This window comes from Carcharhinus amblyrhynchos, chromosome 28 (genome assembly GCF_965287045.1).
Source record: "Carcharhinus amblyrhynchos chromosome 28, sCarAmb.v2.hapA, whole genome shotgun sequence".
Taxonomy (NCBI): Eukaryota; Metazoa; Chordata; class Chondrichthyes; order Carcharhiniformes; family Carcharhinidae; genus Carcharhinus; species Carcharhinus amblyrhynchos.
The window spans coordinates 11083856-11104166 of NC_137351.1; the positions used below are offsets into that span (position 1 = coordinate 11083856).

General features: G+C 37.7%; 1 protein-coding gene across 4 annotated transcripts in view; it reads right to left on the minus strand.

Annotated features, from left to right (window-relative positions):
- map2k5 (mitogen-activated protein kinase kinase 5) overlaps window positions 1–20311 on the minus strand; it is a 294288-nt gene that overhangs the window by 45815 nt on the left and 228162 nt on the right. For 3 of the 4 annotated variants that reach the window (XR_013889610.1, XM_080214341.1, XM_080214339.1), the window contains 4 exons: window positions 19765–19794; window positions 10278–10310; window positions 3929–3955; window positions 3579–3611 (listed from right to left, as the gene is read on the minus strand). Coding sequence is in view for 3 of the 4 variants with exons in the window: in XM_080214341.1 (XP_080070467.1) it covers window positions 3579–3611; window positions 3929–3955; window positions 10278–10310; window positions 19765–19794 (123 nt within the window). In the remaining variant the exon portion in view is untranslated. The remainder of the gene's footprint in view (window positions 1–3578; window positions 3612–3928; window positions 3956–10277; window positions 10311–19764; window positions 19795–20311) is intronic. The other variant, XM_080214340.1, reaches the window with a different exon arrangement.

Sequence of the window (20311 nt, forward strand, 5' to 3'; positions counted from 1 at the left end):
TTCTCATCAACTACCACCCTCTGTCTTGTTTCAGCTAGCCAATTCCTGATCCAAACCGCTAAATCACCCTCAATCCCATGCATCTGTATTTTCTGCAGTAGCTTACCATGGGGAACCTTATCAAATGCTTTACTGAAATCCATATACACCACATTAACTGCTTTACCCTCATCCACCTCTTTGGTCACCTTCTCAAAGAACTCAATAAGGTTTGTGAGGCACAACCTACACTTCACGAAACCGTGTTGACTATCCCTAATCAAATTATTTCGCTTTAGATGATTATAAATCCTATCTCTTGAAATCCTTTCCAAAACTTTGCCCACCACAGAAGTAAGGCTCACTGGTCTATAATTTCCAGGATGGTCTTTACTCCCCTTCTTGAACAAGGGGACAACATTTGCTATCCTCCAGTCTTCTGGTACTATACCTGTAGACAATGATGACATAAAGGTCAAAGGCTCTGCAATCTCCTCCCTAGCCTCTGAGAGGATCCTAGGATAAATCCCATCCTGCCCAGGGGACTTTTCTATTTTCAGGCTTTCTAGAATTGCTAACACCTCCTCCTTATGAACCTCAATCCCATCTAGTCCAAAAGCCTGTATCTCAGTAATCTCCTTGACAACATTGACTTTTTCCTGGGTGAAAACTGATGAAAAATATTCATTCAGTGCCTCTCCTATCTCTTCAGACTCTACACACAACTTCCCACTACTGTCCTCAGCTGGCCCTAATCTTGCCCTAATCATTCTTTTATTCCTGACATACCTATAGGGTTTGCCTTGATCTTACCTGCCAAAGACTTCTCATGTCCTCTTCTGGCTCTTCTTAACTCTCTCTTTAGGTCCTTCCTGGCTAACTTGTAACTCTCCAGTGCCCTAACTGAGCCTTCACGTCTCATCGTTACATGTCTCCTTTTTCCTCTTCACAAGAGATTCAACTTCTTAAGAAACCACAGTTCCCTCACTCGACCACTTCCACCCTGCCTGACAGGTACATATTGATCAAGGACACAGTAGCTGCTCCTTGAACAAGCTCCACATTTCAACTGTGCCCATCCCCTGCAGTTTCCTTCTCCAACCTATGTATCCTAAATTTTGCCTAATCGCCTCATTATTTCCTGGTAATCTGCTCTAATCTGCTGCCCACAACTCAAATTAAAAAGTAATCTGCTGTTGTTACATAGAAACATATGACAGCCATTTCGTGCATAAGGTAAGACAAACAGAAATGAGCTGAATAACCAATGTGCTTTTGCTAGTCAAGGGAAGGATTTTATCCCTTCCCTAGTCACAAACTTTGTGGCGAAAGAGATCAAGGAGTAAGGGGGAAGGTGGGATCAGGATATTGAATTTGAAGATCAGGCATCATCAAAATGAATATTGGAGCAGGCTGGAAGGACCGAATGGCCTGGAAACTCATGCTTCTATTTTCTATGTTTCTAGGAATAGGCAGACTAGCTCCTGATCTAATGTCCCATCTCCAGGTCAGCACTTCTGACAATGCAATGTTTTCTCAGTACCATGTCAACAGTTCTGGAGTAGGACTTGAACCCATGACCTCTAACTCAGAAGTGACCATGCAACCAACTGAGCCATTCTGATGTTTATTATTTTAGTATAATTTCAAGATGGAAGAAGAAAAATTACCACAACACAAGAAAATCTGTGCACAAATACAATGCATTTATCTGAAATTTCTTTCTCTGTTACTTAAATGGGTTAATGCCACTGGTAAAATAGCAAGGAAAAAGGGATTTGCAAATATGTTAACTGTATGCTAAACTTGCCATAATGTCAATTCAAGGTCTCTACATTTAAGTAGATTCCATAAAATGCTGGTATTTTGCTGTATTTTTTAGAAGTGAATCTTTTTTTCTCCATTCTGATAATGGTATGCCAAAACTCACCTCAGTTAGTAACACTCATTTACCCAGCACTGCTAGGTATGTAAAAAAAAACAAACTGAAATGATATCCTTTATTGAGAGGTAATTCGGAATGGAGAGACCAGGAGCCAACAGAATTTAAAAATAGCTGGTTTAAGAATAATTAGGTTATTTGATAGGAAAAATTGTTTATCTTCAAGCGTGGCTAAGCACATGTGAGACCTGTGCCAAAAAGCCACACTTGAATGGAACCATAGATAAGAATTGTCACACAATTAATAGCCTCAGTGTATTTTCCAATTTCTAAACTAAATGGCACACAGAGGATGCAAACATTGTCCGTTCTTTCCCAAAGCACAATATTCACATTGTAAGGAGCTTTAATTTGCAGCAGCTTAAACACGTACTTGGTCAGCTTAAATTTAGGTGGCCCACTGAATTCCACATATTCAGCTAGATTACAGAGAAGGGCAATGAAAAAATACTTTGAGTGATGCCTTTGCCATGTGAGTAATGAACAGTTCATGGAGGTCAACCCATTACAACTGAAACAGTTTAATTATTAATTACCTGCAATCTATGAGCTAAAGGACAAGTTCAGTATGTTTAGTGTGTGGTAACACCAACTGGACTCTCTCTTGGCATTTGGTTATTAGCACATGTCAGCAAAGTGCTCAGGCATAAAGAAAAAGGCACAGAGGCAGCAAACACACTTAATGTGTGTATTGAGAGAGGCCGCCAGAAAAAGGGTGGGGGGGAAGGGTTGGTTTAAAATCTCCCTGATGATCTGTTATAGCCTGTGTGCAAATTTTGTTATTTTACAGTGTAATCAATATTCTTTCGCCTCGGGGCGAGCACAGTTGCAGTTTGTGAAAAATCTGGATAAAAATAATCAAACAATCAAGAATCTAGGGCCTCAGTGGTCATAAAGTGGCAAAGGAGGAGGAAGATGAGGCCGTGCAAGAAAAAATTATCTCACCAAGTTTGTGAGTAAGCTCAACCTTACAGGGCAAAAAAAACCCCACAGAAATTCATTAATACAAGTTATTTCTTAACACAAAATGTCAGTTTGAGAACAGTGGAGCTCCGTCACCGTTTAGGGGCTATCTCTGGTCTCTTGTCAATTATAAGCTGAGGGAGCACAGCAGTACTCCTTCATAGTGCTGAAATAACTAAGGCAAGGCAGCATGAAACAGTCACAATACCTGTCACACCAAAGGGAACTGATTCAAAGGAAAAAAAGCCTCTGAAATTAGTCAGCGTTCCTCTATTTTTTTTTCTTAGTCTCAAGCTTTTTTTTTATTGCTTTCATAAAATACCACGGCAAATAATCAAGCATGACCACTGACATCCTCTAGATTGAGTTTTAGAGCCATTAAATGAGCTGAGCCTCTTGGGAAGGCTCCTGCTCAGGTTAGTCTAAAGGTAATTATTCAGCAATTCAAGCCATGGCTCTACCTAGTTCCTGTACAGTGCCTGAATGGTGTTCATGGATAAGGTCAGGTTTGTGCTCGATATAGGTCTGGCATGCCTAGGCTCGATGGCTAAGAGGTTGCATTGGGTGGCAAGCATAAGAGATTGTTTTGAGCAAAGAGCTTCATTAAGAAAAAAATGTGTATATTATATAAATAAAACTTTCCAGGCCATTAAGAATGACTTTAGAAGAGAAAGCACATAAGACGGTGCCTCACCTCATCAACGATGCACTGCAATAACTGTAGTGGCTGCAATGGCAAATGGGGGGTGGGGTGGAACAGAGAGAAGTATTAGCTTGTACGCAGTCTTTTACAGTAGACTGAGAAAATCATTAATGCAGTAAAATGTTGCAAGATTAATCAACAGCGCAAAAGTCTTATAAAAACATTGACACCCTAGATGTTCTATTATTTCTAATGATACCTAATCTACTACAGGCACTTTAGTGCTTGTTGTAACAAAAATGCAATTTGCTAAGTTTAAAGTAAAGCACTCAAGCATGCAAAAAGGCAGCCAGCAGGAAAAAAAGTGAATTTTTTTTCTCTGCAAACTCATAAAACCTTACCATTAAAGATCCCTGGCTTTTCTGAATCTGAAAGGCAATATGTAATTAGCATGTCATAATCAAAATGACTCACTTGGACACATTACGATCACTGAGAGAAAATTATTGCATAGCTGGTGGCAATTTGTGGGCATGTGTTAACACCATTTACATAATGAAAATACACAAATGTTAATAGCTATTCTTCTCATTTATAGGCGAAAGTCAGCAGAATGTTAATTTTGCAGAACACTTTTTAGTACCCTCCAGGTTATACAAGTGAGGGGGAAAGAAAGCATAATACAGTTACAGTGCTGTTTACACATCTGATATAAATAACAATTGCTGGCTTTTGTACAAATCCAAGATTAAATGCTACATTTGTTCCCCGTGCATTCAAATCCTCTGCCTTTCAAATTAAAAGATGATTCAAAACACAAAATCTACTGGTTATTTGATGCCTGCTGAACACAGGCACAATTTACAAGTGATTTGACCAATCTTCTCTCTCCCCACATGAAGCGAGAATTTTCAAAGCAGCAATTTTTTTTTTAATTAGAATCTTCACTCATACATCCCTCCCCAAATGAATTAGCTGAAATCCAAACTATGTCAGTTCCCACTTAATATAAGGGAAATTACACTTTTTTTAGGTTGAATTTTTCTGCTTACCAAGGCAAGGGATGTTTGCACTGGGGAAATGGATATTTTCCCATTGCAGGTACATAATGTTAACATCAGGCATTCTTTGGTCAAGTATAACAAGGCTGGCTGCAAGATAAAGCCGGCTCTCCACTTCCTCATAGTAAGTCTTAAATCTAAACTCAGTAAATAACCCTGCATTTCACCAATTTGATATTTTTGCTTTTGGAGTTATGGCAAGATAGGAGGCCTGGAAAGCAGCAGCCAATATCATCATATTCATGCCTTTGTGATTTTACTTTAGGGTCTATATTTTGGGAGGACCATTGTTCGCCATGTCAGCGGGCATTGAAATCCCAGGCCAGATGTTAACCTGGTTTCAGTCAGTCAGAAACTGGCACTTAAGTGGCAACTGGTTCATGCACAGAAAAACAGCATGTTGGTCACCAACCAGGTGCAACTGGGGCTCATGCAAGGGGTGCTTTGAACTACCAAACTACTACTTTAGTTTTATGTAATTCCATACAGAGTTGCAAGATTTGGACAGTTTCTGGTGCAAATGACAAGAATTCCTGGTAGCTTAGGGGCGCGGGTACTAGAGCTGTGGCCATCGTGGATTGAGCAGTTGTCAGCTCCATGGGAATTTGATATCCTTCCCGTAAGTGCATAGTATTCTCTGGTCAGGAGAGTGCTGGAAGTCTCCAGCGTACACAATCTGGCGCAAGTGCTAGGATCACAGTTTATGGAATTTCAGGGTCTGACAATTTTGTGCTGGGTGAGGGCAGTTGAATGCCAATTCCCAGTACAATTCTGGTCTGAAACTGTCCAAATTAATTTCACAAGGAATTAATATTTACTTTGGAATATTCTGAATGGAATAAATACCATAAGAATAACCAATATAATTTATTTGAATGCACTTTTAAACCATTATTATACAAATACACATAATCTAATGGATGCAAAACTTAATTCAGCAAACTGCTGGTTTAGAAAAATATGTTTCCAAAGGTGTGTGCTCCCCTATTCTAGTGGGATAGTGTGAACGTTCACAGCCAACAGGCACAGGCCTTAGTATATTTGGCAAATTCAAATTTATGTCTCAAGGATGAAAGAACAATATTCAAAACCACTGTGCCCTCAGACTGCAATAAGATATTAATAATAAGGTTGCTTTGTTGCCCAACACAGCACAAATCTAAAATTTACAACATACAGTGGTGTCACCCGCCTCTACGAAAAGAGCTCACCTCTGTCCCTCATTCTGTGCTGGGATTGCTTATCCCTGCTCCCCAGTCTTTGCTGGAAAACTCCACTGCTTCCCCTTCTGTGCTGGGTAGCTCACCTCGTCTCCCCATTCCTTGCTCGGATAGCTCAAGTCAGCTCCTCATTAGAATCATAGAAACCCTACAGTACAGAGAGGCCATTCGGCCCATCGAGGCTGTACCGACTACAATCCCACCCAAGCCCTATCCCCTGATCCCTCGAACCTATACATCTCAGGACTCTAATTTTAGCATGACCAATCAACCTAACCGCACATCTTTGAACTTTGGGAGGAAACCGGAGCACCTGGAGGAAACTCACGCAGACACGAGGAGAATGTGCAAACTCCACACAGACAGTGACCCAAGCCAGGAATCGAACCCAGGTCCCTGGAGCTGTGAAGCAGCAGTGCTAACCACTGTGCTATCGTGCCGCCCAGCATTCTGTGCTGGGATAGCTTACCTCTGCCCCCATTCCTTGCTGGGATAGCTCACCTCTGCTCCCCATTCTATGATGGGATAGCTCACCTCTGCTCTCCATCCTGTGCTGGGGTAGCTCTCCATTCTGTGCTGGGATAGCTCACCTCTGCTCCCCATTCTGTGCTAGGATAGTTTACCTCTGCTCCCTATACCTTGCTGGGATAGTTCACTGCTGCTTCCCATTCCTTGCTGGGATAGCTCACCTCTGCTCCCCATTCTGTGCTGGGATAGCTCACCTCTGCTCCCCATTCTGCGCTGGGACAGCTCACCTCTGCTCCCCATTCTGCGCTGGGACATTTCACCTCAGTTCTCCTGCACTGTGCTGGGATAGTAAGGACCGTTACAGCCATCAGACAGAGATTGTTTTCAATGTGCCAGCACTAGATTCTAATTTGTGTCTTGAGAATGAAAGGACAATGTTTAAAAATCACTGTGGCCTCAGATTCCAATGATTTATTAATAACAAGGTGACTCTGTTGGCAAACAGCGCAGAAATCAAAAATCTACCAACATACAGGACTGTCACCCTCCTCTACAAAAAAAAACTTGCCCTGAAATGCTCTGATTGGTCTCTTCTCCATCACTCTCTTCATTTGTCCTACTCAGAACAACTGCATTAATTAAAAAAGCTGACAAATTGCAACTTTAATGTGATATAATTATTTTGCCTTACATTATGCAATAACACAATGTTTCACTTCAATATGACAATGCAGTATGAGTATAATTGATTAATTCTATCAATTAAATACAACCATGTAACCTCACTTTTTCATTCTCCTCTCTGTACAACCCCTAACCATTTTATAAGTGCCAGAGAGATTTGCTAGTCAGAAATATTAGCTACCAGCTCTACTTCAGATAAACTGCTTTTAAGATTGAGTTATGTTTTAAATTGTCATTAACCTTTTAGCGAAGTAGAAACAGCCAGTTCAATGAGGCTCTGTGCCCCATGCCCCAAGCAAAGTGTCACACATTGCTTCACTTATTTACATTTTACATACATTTTATTAATTGTATGTGCTCTATCTAAACATTTCTAGATGTTTAGATTGATTCAGACCGACATTCTAAAGAGCATTACCAACATGTTGTGGTCCAACAGCTTCATTATATGTAATTCCCCCATGCAAACACCCCAATTGCAGAGCTTTTCAGTTCAAATTATAAAGATATTTTTAAAGTGGTTTCCAGAAAACTTTCTTTGTCTTCTCTTTGTTCTTTCAACAGAAATTTACTTACAACCAAATTTTATACACAAGATAAAGTGGGACTGAGAACCTTTTACACCAAAATAACCAGCATCTCTCTACACACCTGATGCGCTTTCCTTTAAAATATACCCCAATTAATTTTGAATATTTGATGTGTGTGCAAACTGTATATATTTTATATACATGATATACACACAGTCCAAAAATAAATGAGTACGCAAGCAATGTTATGAATCTGTGTATTAGTGTCAAGATTTAATATAAAATATTTTCCAATAACAGTTTTATAGGATGAAGAATCAAAAATTTGTGCCAGAATCATGGGAAGAATACAACCCCTCCTCCTACAAAAAAGGTGCTAATTAAGAAGGATGTGCAATTTAAAAAGGGCCAAATATCATCACATTCACACATTTGAATCACACTGGTATATCTTTGGTAGGCACAGTGTGATTGCTTTATTTTGTATTTGTGATTAATTTTAATTATAGGTTCCAGGAACTATTAATGTCTCATTTAAACTGGGGCAAGAACTGGGCAATGGGTTACCCCCATAAATGTATACTAGACCAACCATAACCTATCGGAATGGTCTTTGGCTTGAGTTATGAGTTCCCACTAATTTCTCACCTGCAGCATGCATATATAAGTTGGGGTTCCTGCAAAAATACTATGACACTGTCGCATCTATACTTCAATGTACTTGCAAACTAGAAAATGGGAGGTAACAAATTACCAAGATAGGTTTTATAGAATTCACACCAGTTCACTGCCTGCTAGCATCTTTATGGTAACTGGAGCCCATGAGGGGATTTAAGAGTTCTCCGATGGTTCATTGATAATTAAGATATAAAGTATTCAAAAAGATGACATAAGAGAATATCACTATAAATATAAAAACAGATAATTAAAAGAGAAAAAGAGTGAATCACCAGGGGGAAATGGTCCACCTATTTAAATAAATGCATTGCAAAACTGGTATCAGAATAGAAATGATGAATTAAAAACTTTCAAAACAATTTAATAAGGTTTAGTAGAGGACTGATAGAAATATAGCTTAGCAATCATGACTTGAAAAAATCAACCTAATTGTGGCAGTGCTATAGTAGGTTGAATTGCAATGGGACTGTAATGCATTAATGAGCACTAATTTCCAGTGCAAAGAGCAGTGAGACACAGGTTTGAATCCCCCACACTATGAGGTTGCTGATTTTACTCCTGTTGATGTGGGAACTGCTGAAAGGAATTTGTATCATCCCTGGGCAGCTTTAAGAGGCCTTCAAATAGCTGGCTCTAGAGGAGCAGTGACATAAGCTTCGGACCCAGTTGCCAGCTATATGTCTGCCTCCTCAGCCACTGCAATGAATGGTTAAGAAAAAACAGAAGAGAAAAGTAAGGCAGGGGAAATATAATTAGTGACATCATAAAACATGGCGATGAAGTTTAATTTATTGGAAAAATAACAAATCAATTTTATTTTCAAAAAGTATACTTTTGAGCAATACCACTTTTAAGCTGATCAGCACGAACACTTTAATTGTGATTAAGAGCTAATTAATTTACAGAGATAACACTTCACTTATCGCATGCATGAAAGCAAGACAAGTGGGTGGTTATGCAGCTGCCCAGTTTTTCACAAAGCCCAGCATCTGATAAAGTGATGACAATTACAAAGTTAACTTTGTTAGTATTTTGCAGACTTTTGGGGAAAACTCAAATTGAAACAGTGAAGTAATGAATTTATGGGTAGACAAAGTGACAAGAAAACAAAAGCCCTCTTGCCTTCTCTGTCAAAAAAAGCCCCAGTTCAAGCAGGGAGGCTTGGAACACAAGGCGTACATTTCTGCTTCAGTATTTGGTATACTGTTCTGCAGCAAGCCTAAAGAATTCAAATTAAACAGGGCTGTTTCAATTTGTAATATTCTCAAACATGAAAATAATTAGTTATGGTTAGAAAGATGGTTTAATTTGCATCTGTTAGTATATGCAAAATTAAGTGAAACAGAAATCATCACCAGAACTTTACCATTCCGTCAGCCATGGGAACTGGAGCTGGTGAGGGGCGGACCATGGGAAGGTCCGTTGACCACAGGCAGGATTTTACGGTTTTGGGGCGGGTGTGGGCTGGAAAATCTCCAACCTCTTAATAATGATCACACTTTATATATCGACTTGTAAGGAGTGAATAGAGGAGTCTGAGTTATTTTTAAATCAGTGTATGATACAGGCGCCGATATTACATTTAGTTTTCCATGTTGGGGAAAGATTTAAGTAATATATCCATTTTACATAACCATTGGGATGGACTGGTTTCACATTTGAGTTTCTAACTTTAACAACTAAAGCCCCACACAGAAAAATGTTCCATTACCTATCCCATAAAAATAAAATTATTGGACCTAGGTGTAAATAGATCTTTTCATAATTGCTGATGTTTTTAAAATTAGCAATCCTAACTATCCTTAAAAATTGTACTCCTAACTTTTTAATCTTTTTTCTTGTTCACATACTTTTCAATTGCCATCTTTTAAACTATTTCCCTGATGTCATTCATCCCCTTACCACTCTGTCATAAACTAGGATCAGTGTCTTTATTGAATGAAAGCATTCCAAAATAGCAACAAGCAAATGTGAAGCAGATGCCGAAAACTGCCAAGAGAACCAGACTTAACCATCAAAGGAAGAGAGGCAAAAAAAGATGATGACAGGGAAAGAAACAGGTAGCTTGTAGAGAGCACAAAAAAATCAAAGCTGTATTTGGGAACCTACCACTTCATTCAGAACTTCCCCAGGTCTTAGCACCTGCCAGTTTAAGTGCAAAAATGACAATCAGAACCAAAAATACTATTCTGTGTATGAAATACACAGTATAGTATTAAAATTTCACAAAACTTAGTTTTCATAAATATTTTTTATATATATATATATAAACATATGATTTGTAAGAAGCATTTCTTTAAAACCAGACAGAGGAAGCTAATAATTAAAAACTTTCAAAATGCTATTTACTACATATATTCAAAGCGATCTACAATCAAAGAAGCACTATTGAAGTGCAACTACTTAAGTAGGTGAAGCACCTATTTTCACTGGGCAGAGAAATAATTTCTCAAGACACATTCCTGAGTTCAATTGAAAAATAGTTGCTGTATGCTTGAAGATTAGCTTGATTATTTCTTGTAGTAAGTCGGAAGAAAATAAGGTCAACTCTTGTGTTGAAAAAAGTAGCACATCTTCTGTTAGAAAACTTATGACTGGTTTCAAATCAGCATCCTCCAAAAGAGGTCTATCCACATCCATTAAATGAAAGGATGAGAGTTGATTTTTGGAAATAGCCATTTCACCAGAAAGTCACCAGCTCTGACAAAGGCAGTTTGTCCCCAAAATTATAACCTATTGTTAATTTTGTAGATGCTGATTGCACTTACAACATTTTCTGCTTTTATTTCAGATTTCCAGTATTCACTTTTTATCATCTTTCTGCCACGTTTTCAATGAATTGCATTCGTAGACTGAACACTTTGCCAGTTTTCCCGTGGCAGTTCACCATTTAATCAATGCCTCTGGTTAAGGCAAAGGGAAAAAAGGATGACTTTCACTGTCAGTTTTTTTCTATTTCAGTTGCCATGGCAATGCTTTTTGACAGAAAGTGGCTGTGTAGACCTTCCACTGTTCCCTTTTACATGATTATCAAAAGCACAATCAGAGTAGTAAAATGGATTCACCTACCTGAAACGTAACTTACAGAAGAAACCAGCTATAGCTTTCATCTCTCTCTTCCACACTGGAATTATGACTTGCCCTTAAGCTCTTCTTGGAGAGATTTACCAGTGACCCAGGTCAGATCTTCCCATATCAGTTGACAAATTTTTATCTCTAATATTTTTATCACCTAGTGAAAATTCACTGCTTTTCAGACCATTGTCTGTTTGTTCATCGAAGAAACAGATATTGGAGTGCTCTCTCATTATTTGGGTGACAAAGCTTTTCATAGGCTGCACGTGAGGTTTTATATATTACAGGAATATGATTGGCATTTAAATAGCAAAGCACATCTCAAGGTTGCTCAACTCCAAATATTTAACTTGAACTTAGTGCATTTTGTTGGGGCAATAAAATAACCTTTTTCTTAAAGAAAAAAAATTAAAACTAAGTGTTCAATCTCTCCAGTTTTCTGGAGTTAAGACTTAAGCTTTCAAGTTATAATTGCATCTTCAATTTAACAAGTGAATTTGCCCTAATTTCCTCAGTTTTTCTGCTTTCTGCAGGAGAAACAAAGATAACCCACTGAAGTATTTTGATTGTGGAGCCGCAAGGAAGAAATATGCTATCCAGACTGATCCTGTTCCTGAATGATGGAAGAAGGGGGTGTCTAAAATAGGAGATTTGAATTCTAAAGCAAGCAATGGAAATGATTTTGAGGGTCCACTTTTGCATCCTCCATTGAAGAAACTGATAGAATCAAATAATTTGTTTTTGCAAAAGTAGTTTGACCCCTTCAAAATTCACCATCACTGGCAAGTTCCTCGACAAGTCAATCCAGACATAGATACCTATCTTTCTTTATCATTACTGGATCAAAATCCTGTTACTTCCTATCTAACTGTTGTGTGCAGTGTACCTTTATTACAAAGAATGCAGCAGTTGGAGAAAACAGTTCACTAGCACCTTTTAAGGGAAATTAGGGATGGGCAATGAACACTGACCTTGCTAGCATAACTGAATCCCTTGAAAGGGTGAGAAAGAAAAATTAATTGCCTCACTAGGGGGATGTTGTTATTCCCTTTTATAATTTGCATTTCCTGGAAATGACCAGAAATTTTGGCCAAAGAGGCATGAACGAACAGAGCTGAGAGATATCACCACAAGAAGAAAAAGTAAACAGTCACTTGGTAGTACACAACTTGAATGTTGATGAAAAAAGAGACATCTTGCTGAAGCACTTCACCTTGCACTCATTGGGACAAACACAAGGACGCCAAATTCCAGGCAATCACGACAATTTATACTACAGGAGAAAAGGGTGCTGTCTGATTGGCTACTGAGGCACTGCCATTGAGAAAGTGAGGGGGAGCTACAGGCTTGCCAAACTCCCAGGTTTAAAAAAAGTGCAAGGCTCAAACATATTCTTTTTGTTTGTAGTGAATGGGTCCCTGTGTATGAATGTATGTTGCTTCCAGCAAGTGTAAATAAGCCATATTACTAGATCAACTGATTATCTTAAATTGGTTGCTGGATGCACTAGGTTTAGTCCCATGGTCATACATCATGACATGTGCACATCAGGGTCAAGCACTTTGAGAGGTAGGGAAACCGAAGGAGAATAGAAAAGGAAGTGCAGAAGGAGTCACAATATTCACCACAGGCAAAAGACAAATCAAAGAGAAAACAGAAAATCACACATCTGAGAACTCCAACGACTTAGAGAGATGTTAATATATGCATGTAACAGTCTATATATCCGTCCTCTCTATTGAGAAATGTCTGCATGCGATGTCAGGGGGGGAATTGATGGGATGCAAAGCAAGAACAAATACAAAAAATAATCCTTAAAAATAACTTGTAGTGACAACTAATGTGAATTGATTCTATTAAGTGGTACACAGTGGATTATTTGCTACTACAACAGTAGGCAGATCCAAATTGGTTTGCTCACAGTGCACAAGCTAATGCCTATTTAAACTATCCAAAGAAGTCTTGGAGCATCTGCCAGTATTTCTGTAGAATTGCTCTCAAGTGTCCTTTAATCATGTCCAAGTAAGTGCACCCAGACACTCTGATTAGTTAACTATATGCTCGCATGGACTAAAGACATCAATATGCAGCAAAGCTCTCCAGGGGAGGAAAAAATGCTTTATACAAAAGAACTTAATAGAAAAATTATACCTTTTAAAAGCAAATCTTAATGAAAGAACTAAATGTATAGCATTAAAATCAAGTTCATATAATCTGGAAGGACTCAGCTTACTGACATTTACTTATATTTACAGCTGATACACAGAAAGTATAAATGTATATTTAAAAATAGAAATGTGTTGAAACTTTTTGTCTTGTACTCATCAGGATCGAATCACAAGAATACCAAACTTCACAGGGAATGACAATTTAAACTGCATGAGAAAAGGCCTCTGATTAGTTGGCAAATGGACTCTAATCGGTCAAAATGTTATCATAGAGAATACACCAAACAACAGTTATTTAAATTCAAACCAGGCAAGTCAACTCCAATTGGCTGAGATGTTGCAATGCAGAATGCCCATGGAAACACTGTCCTGCAAGCTTTTGTTTGGTTGAAAAAGGAGAATGTCTACAGATGTTCTTTTTGGTTACAGAGGACAGCCCCTGTATGTGAATGTATGTAGCTTCTAGCAAACATAAGTGAGCCCTATTGCCAGCCTGATTCATAATCTTGAGTCAGTTGCTGGTATAATGCTTAGAAACTCGCGATTGTTATGCAAGTGCTGCGCAGTTGCGGAATCACATCCAATGCTGGAACCTATGTTCTGTGTTTTACAAGCACGGGCTGGTCAAGTATAATCCGTAGTCTGATTGTTGTCAACAGCCGAATGGATGTGTTGTTTGATACAATTTGCCAGTTATTGGCACCAATGGCTTACATATCTAGCATCACACCAGCACTGAAATTCATACACTCATTTGTGTGATAAGCAGAATGTCTTTTTGGCTTGACAGCAGCATTCTGTCCATTATGAGGTAGACTGGGCATTTTACAAATCCATAAGTTACAACCTTAGGCCCATTCATGAGTTGAGGAATAACTGCTGTCTTATGCATTCTCCATTGCAAGACCTCGACCAGAGTCCATTTGCCAACCAATCAGCACCATTTTCTCACACAGAATTCCCTTTGAATACATTGTTCCCTTTGAAATTTGGCATTCTTGCAGTTCTGTGCTGAAAGTGCAAGGACAAAAGATTCAATAGCATGTTTCTATTTACAGCAATACCCAAGTTCCGTACTACCAAGAGAATCCCAGGAAAATCTATATAGCTCTTACAATTATGATAGTAAAGGAACAGTTGAGGTAACGCAAACTATACGAACCTGGCATTTCTTTTGTTCTAAGTTTGCTCTCCCTCCATTTGCAAATTGATAAAGATGCTGCCACAAAATTGGCCTAACATGTATCGTGGTGCAAAATCACAATTTTTCTTCATAGATCATCAAAAAAGTATATTATTAGGTCTTCATGTAGTTTATAAACACTACATTCTTACAGATGAACTTTTAAGATTACGTTTGCTGTGCTCTGTTTATAGATATTCTGCAATCAGTATCCCTCTGAACTTTTCACTTACTTCACCAAGCTGCCAACATGTTATATTACCCTCTTCTTGCCCTGTGCCCTGTTATATCAGCACCTCAGAACAACTGAACTCCCAGGGCATTAGTTCATCCCTTAAAAATAACAAGGAACTCACTGTTCACACAGTGTACTCACACAGAGTGAACTCAGTGATCACTTTCTGATATGTACGTTGGAAGAAAGACCATATAGAGTTCATTCCAAGTGAGCTTCTATTCCTTCAGAGTACTATTTGAAACACAATTGTACAGAGGGGCTTTAGATCCTTGATCAGCAAAGTGGGATTATAATAGATTATTATATTATAATATCATATAATCATGTTGAGAATAAAATCTAGGATAGACTTGGTGGATTAAGTAACTTTGTGCAGCAACATTCAATGATTTGGAGCTTAGAAGCAACCATGAAAGGCACCAAACATAATAGCATCAATTATAGGGAGACAGGGAAAGTTGAAAAGAGAAGAAAACAAATGAATTAAGAAGTGAGAGAGTAATTATTTATCAGAGAATATAATTTTTCTTGCATTCTGTCCAAACGTGTATGAATGGTGCTAGAAGAGCCTCAGCAGATATGGAAGAGAAGCAATGACTTCCCTTGTACGTTGTATTAAAAAAATTATAAACTATGTTTTAGAAACCAGTTTATGATACCATTATTGTTAACACTCAAAGCAAAGTACTATGCCCTACAAAAGATTTTTAAGTGTTCGGAATATATAAAATATATAAAGGAATATTTAAAATTAAACATTTCTTTTGATGGGGAGAAGGGCTTATGCAATAAATACCTTTCAATACTTAAAATTAAAAAAAAATTAAAAGCATATTACTGCAAGAGCACAAGTCGTGCTGTTATTAATTTCTATTTTCAGTTTTGGAGCCATGAAAACAATTAGAAATTAGGCTGGTGACTCTCTCCAAAAGCAGCTAGCCTGTACCTCTAGAGGTTAGCCATTTATTTTTGGAGGTAAGAGGGAGAAGTAAACATCACAAAATTTACACAAGCCTATCTTACGCTTACTTTGTGTTCAATTAGCATTTATAGCTCAAAACAGATTGGGAAAATTGAGCCCTAAGTGATTTGTATAAGACTGTAGTCAGGTTTGAGATTGAATAAACTGACCCAAACTCCAAGGGTACCAGAACATCTTACTGAAATAGAGTATAGCAATTAATAGAGCTAATTATTGCATCAGCTTATATTATAGAAATTCAATCAGTGCTTATTCATTCTAAAGTTGCACATGTTCCACAAATTAAAACCATTTGTGCTGGGTATACTCATTATTCAAACAAAATACACCCTTGAGAAACTAATAAAAACACCTTTGCTTTAATTCAAGAAATTAAATCTTTAAAAACAGCAAAATTCTATTTAGTCGCTTGACTGAACAGGGTCTATGTCTTGGTCACATTCAAGAAAGCCTAAAGTTTTCATTCAAGCTAAGCTCTGGATTTCTGTTTTACATGCAATCCAGAAATATATAATTGATTGATCTGCAAATAAAATTCAATTTATTGCCATTATTTTAAAATCCCTGACCTTCGAAACAAAAAACTTTCATTTCACCAAGTGCTGCACTGTAATTGTAGGGTCACTTTCTGCTTTCCTGCACTTCAGTTCTAAATATTTAAACCCACCCTAAGAAATGATGGATTGTGCTTCAAAAGTTTTTTAATAGGGCAATGATATATACCGAACGATCAATGGCAAAACTGCAATACAACTAATCGGATTAATTTGAGTACTGGGACATGCATGTGGGTCGTGCTGAAATATTAGACTCCTCAAAACCAACCAGATTTGAATCTTTAGTTTCTCTATCCTTTACATTTTAACTAAACTTTTTTTTACTTTAAAAGAGCATCCTACATTCTTGATATGTGGTGAAGTTCAAAAAAGTATTATTAGTAGTATACTTTATTTGATTACCTGAAAGCAAGTATACAGCATTATAAAAACCATGAAGGGGACTTAGCACTTCAGTAAACATTTCAGCTGAAGGGAAGACAGGTTATCAGAACAGTGTTAAAATATTACTTTTTACGTTTTAAAAATGGTCAGTCATGGAAATAGTTTATATTACAGTACAGATGGAGGCTATTGGGGCCCTGATGACCATGCTAGCTCTTTGCAATAGCAACTTAGGTAGTCCCTTTCCCTGTAGCCTTGCAATTTTTTTCTCTTCAGCTGCTTATCCAATTCTGTTTTTAAACCAGTTGCATCTATCTCCATCACATTCTTAGTCCATTCCCGATCTTAACTATTTGCTTCATAAAAAAGCTTTTTCTCGTCACTGTTAGGTTTTTTTTGCCAGTGACCTTAAATTGGAATCACTTAGATCTCAACCATTCTGCCAATTGGAATAATTTCTCTCTACTTTGTCTGAACCCCTCATGGTTTGAACACTTGTCATATTTCCTCTCAACCTTCTTTTATCTAAGGGAACAATTCTAGCTTCTCCAATCTATCTAAGTAACTGAATCCATCGTCCCTGGAATAGTACTTGTAAATCTTTTCTGCACCATCTCAAAAGTCTTCACATCCTTCCCAAAATGCAGTGCCCAGAATTAGAATCCATACTCCAGGTGAGGCTAAACCAATGTTATATAAAGATTCCATTATAATTCCCTTAGACCTCTACACTATTGGCGGGATTATATGGTCTCACTCAACCCAAGACCGAAAAATCCCACCAAGGTCAAGAGACCTTCCCACTGACTGCCCCTCACATGCTCTGATTCCCGTGGTGGGCGGGGTGGTAGAATTCCACCATATGCCTCTATTTGTAAAAAGCCAATGCATTAGTGAAATGCTGCATAATACATATGTAGACAAACTAAAATTGGCAGGAATTGTAATTTTAGATAAACTAATGGACTGGTAAGAATTCTTTGCAATAACATTAGCCCAATTGCCCCAGCAATTCTTTTCACCTGAAGCAAACAGCTTCTCTTTTGAAGCAGGACTTCATAGTTCAAATATTCATGCTTTTTTCTGACATTATATCACAATAAATTAGTTCAGCAAAAAATTATAATTGAATCTGCAATTATGAGAAACAATCCTGAAGTAAATGTTTAACTAAGGATTTATTTAAAATTCTAGAAGGTGTCAATTTACAAAAAAAAACAATTTTTTAATTTGTAACTGCAGTTTCCAAGTCAAACAAGCATTTAAATCCTTGATGAGTTGTCTGCATCCGAATGAAAATGTTCAGGGCAAGTAGTGTCAATAATATGGATTATATGCAAAAAAAGGAAGAAACCCTGGTACATGCCGCTTCAGGGATTGTCCTGCATTGACTCCAATTAGTACTCGACATCTATTCAGCAAACTTTTACTTTTCATTAAATTAGAGCTACATAAAGACCAAAAACATTTTAAAGCAGCAACAGAGGAGACTAACCTCCCAAAGGCTAGTGTCAGTTTTTAGCATAAATTCTTGTTAATTTTTTTTCCTCCGATGAGGAAAGGGAAAATAGTAGCTATATATTGTATTCAAAACGGAGCAGTTGCTTAAAATAACTTGGGGAATGAAAGCGTGCTATCAATCAAAACAGCATCTGCCGGCGGTTGTATAAACAGAAGATCAAATAAGATGTCTTCAAGGATTTTCAGTGTGAACCGTAAAAAACTTCATTAACTTCTGACAAAGAATGCAAATTAATCACAACATGGGGTGAAATGAAATTAAAGACTCTTTTCTAATCAATGACAAAGCAGGATGAAATATTTCGAGCCTCTTAATGTGAGGGATGTTTACAGCGTACTTGGGGAAGCCAAAACGTAAGGTTTGAGTACAGTTCCACCTATGGCGGCTATTTAGGCCCCCCCAGAGCTATCTGCTTACAAGGAGTACATACATAGCACTGATACACAAACACACTAATCATCCAAATCTCAGGTGCATCCAATTTGTTATTCACACTCTCAGTGCCAGCAAAAAAAATGCCTGGTGCAGACAGATGCACCAGGAACCTTAACTGACAGTTTTGGCCTCCGGAAGTGCGATCACTACAGCAAAATCTAGTACAGCCTGCAGGTGAAATGTCTGGAGCTCCATATGGAGCTGGGAAAATTAACAACAAGATGAAAATCACTACTGCAGCGGGGAGTCTGAATTTAAAAAAAATGAAATTTAAAGATGAAGAAAGAGAAGTAATAAATTAATGGGGTGTGAAAACATTCAAAGCTTTACAATACCAGGGGCACTATTTGCACAGAAGTTATTTTTACTTCGGGTCATTTCAATGTAATTTATTAACCCGGCCTGGTTTCACAGCCTAAGAGAAGTCAGTCATTTTTCTACCCCCCCTTCCTTTTTATGGAAAGGGAACAAAATCTCTTACACTTGCGCCAGTATATCATATATGTAATATTTAATCAATCATACACTTAGTTAATATGCTGACTTGCATCAACCTGCTTAGCCATATGATATGCAACAGTAATTGGAAATCTTTCAAAAACAGATATAAGAGTCATTGTCATAATTTTCGAAAAAAACTTCGGGGGAGACCAAACAGGAAAGAAAATATCAACAAGGGGAGGAAATCTGAGCTGATTATTCAGTAAGCATGCTTGTGACACACACACGCAATCTAACCATGCATATATTTGTATGTGTAATACAATTCTTATTTGCATAATAATAACAAGTTAATGGATGCTCAAAGAATGTAGGCCGACAAGACTTTTAAATCAGACAAACCAAAGACTGGTTAGCCGATACAGACCACAGCTGGGGAGGAGAGAAAGAGGGGATAAAAATGGTTTCCAAAGCATTGGACAGATAGCATATTTCAATTTAACACTGCAGCTTTATTTGTATGTGGCACAAACTTTCAGGATTGCTCCCTTGTACCTTCATACATAGGGATGAATGTCATGGTGGCAAAAGCCAGTAATGAACAATCTTACCTGAGGATATGGAAACCTCCCAAGAGCAAGCTGCAAAAGGAAATAATATTTGTCTAGTTATGGATCTGCATGTGGGGCATAGTCTCACTGTAAGACAAGAGCTCAAATTCTACCATTAAAAAACCTAAATGAAATTAACACTTCATAATTTTATTTTTAAAATAATCTCCAAAATGTAAAACTTTTTAAAAAAAGGTAATTTAAACACAAGTCTAATATTGGATTTTATCTTAATCATGGATAAATTCCTGCACTGAGCTATTTTAAAAGAAAACAGAACACACAGCATAGTATGTAATCTTCTAAGAAATAGCCTGCAGATATTTCACTGTACTAAATGTGCTTCAGATTTAATGAAGCTCTAATGTCCTTCTTAATTTTCTCTGTTTCTGTATCACCAGGGGTTGAAAGAGGCTGTATCTCCAGAAGGATGCAGCCCTGATGAAAATTATCAACCACCGTTCCGCTTCTGAGTCCAAATCACAGCTTTTGCAGACACATGAATACATTTTTTTTCAATGTTACATAGGAACAGTGCAAGTTTTAT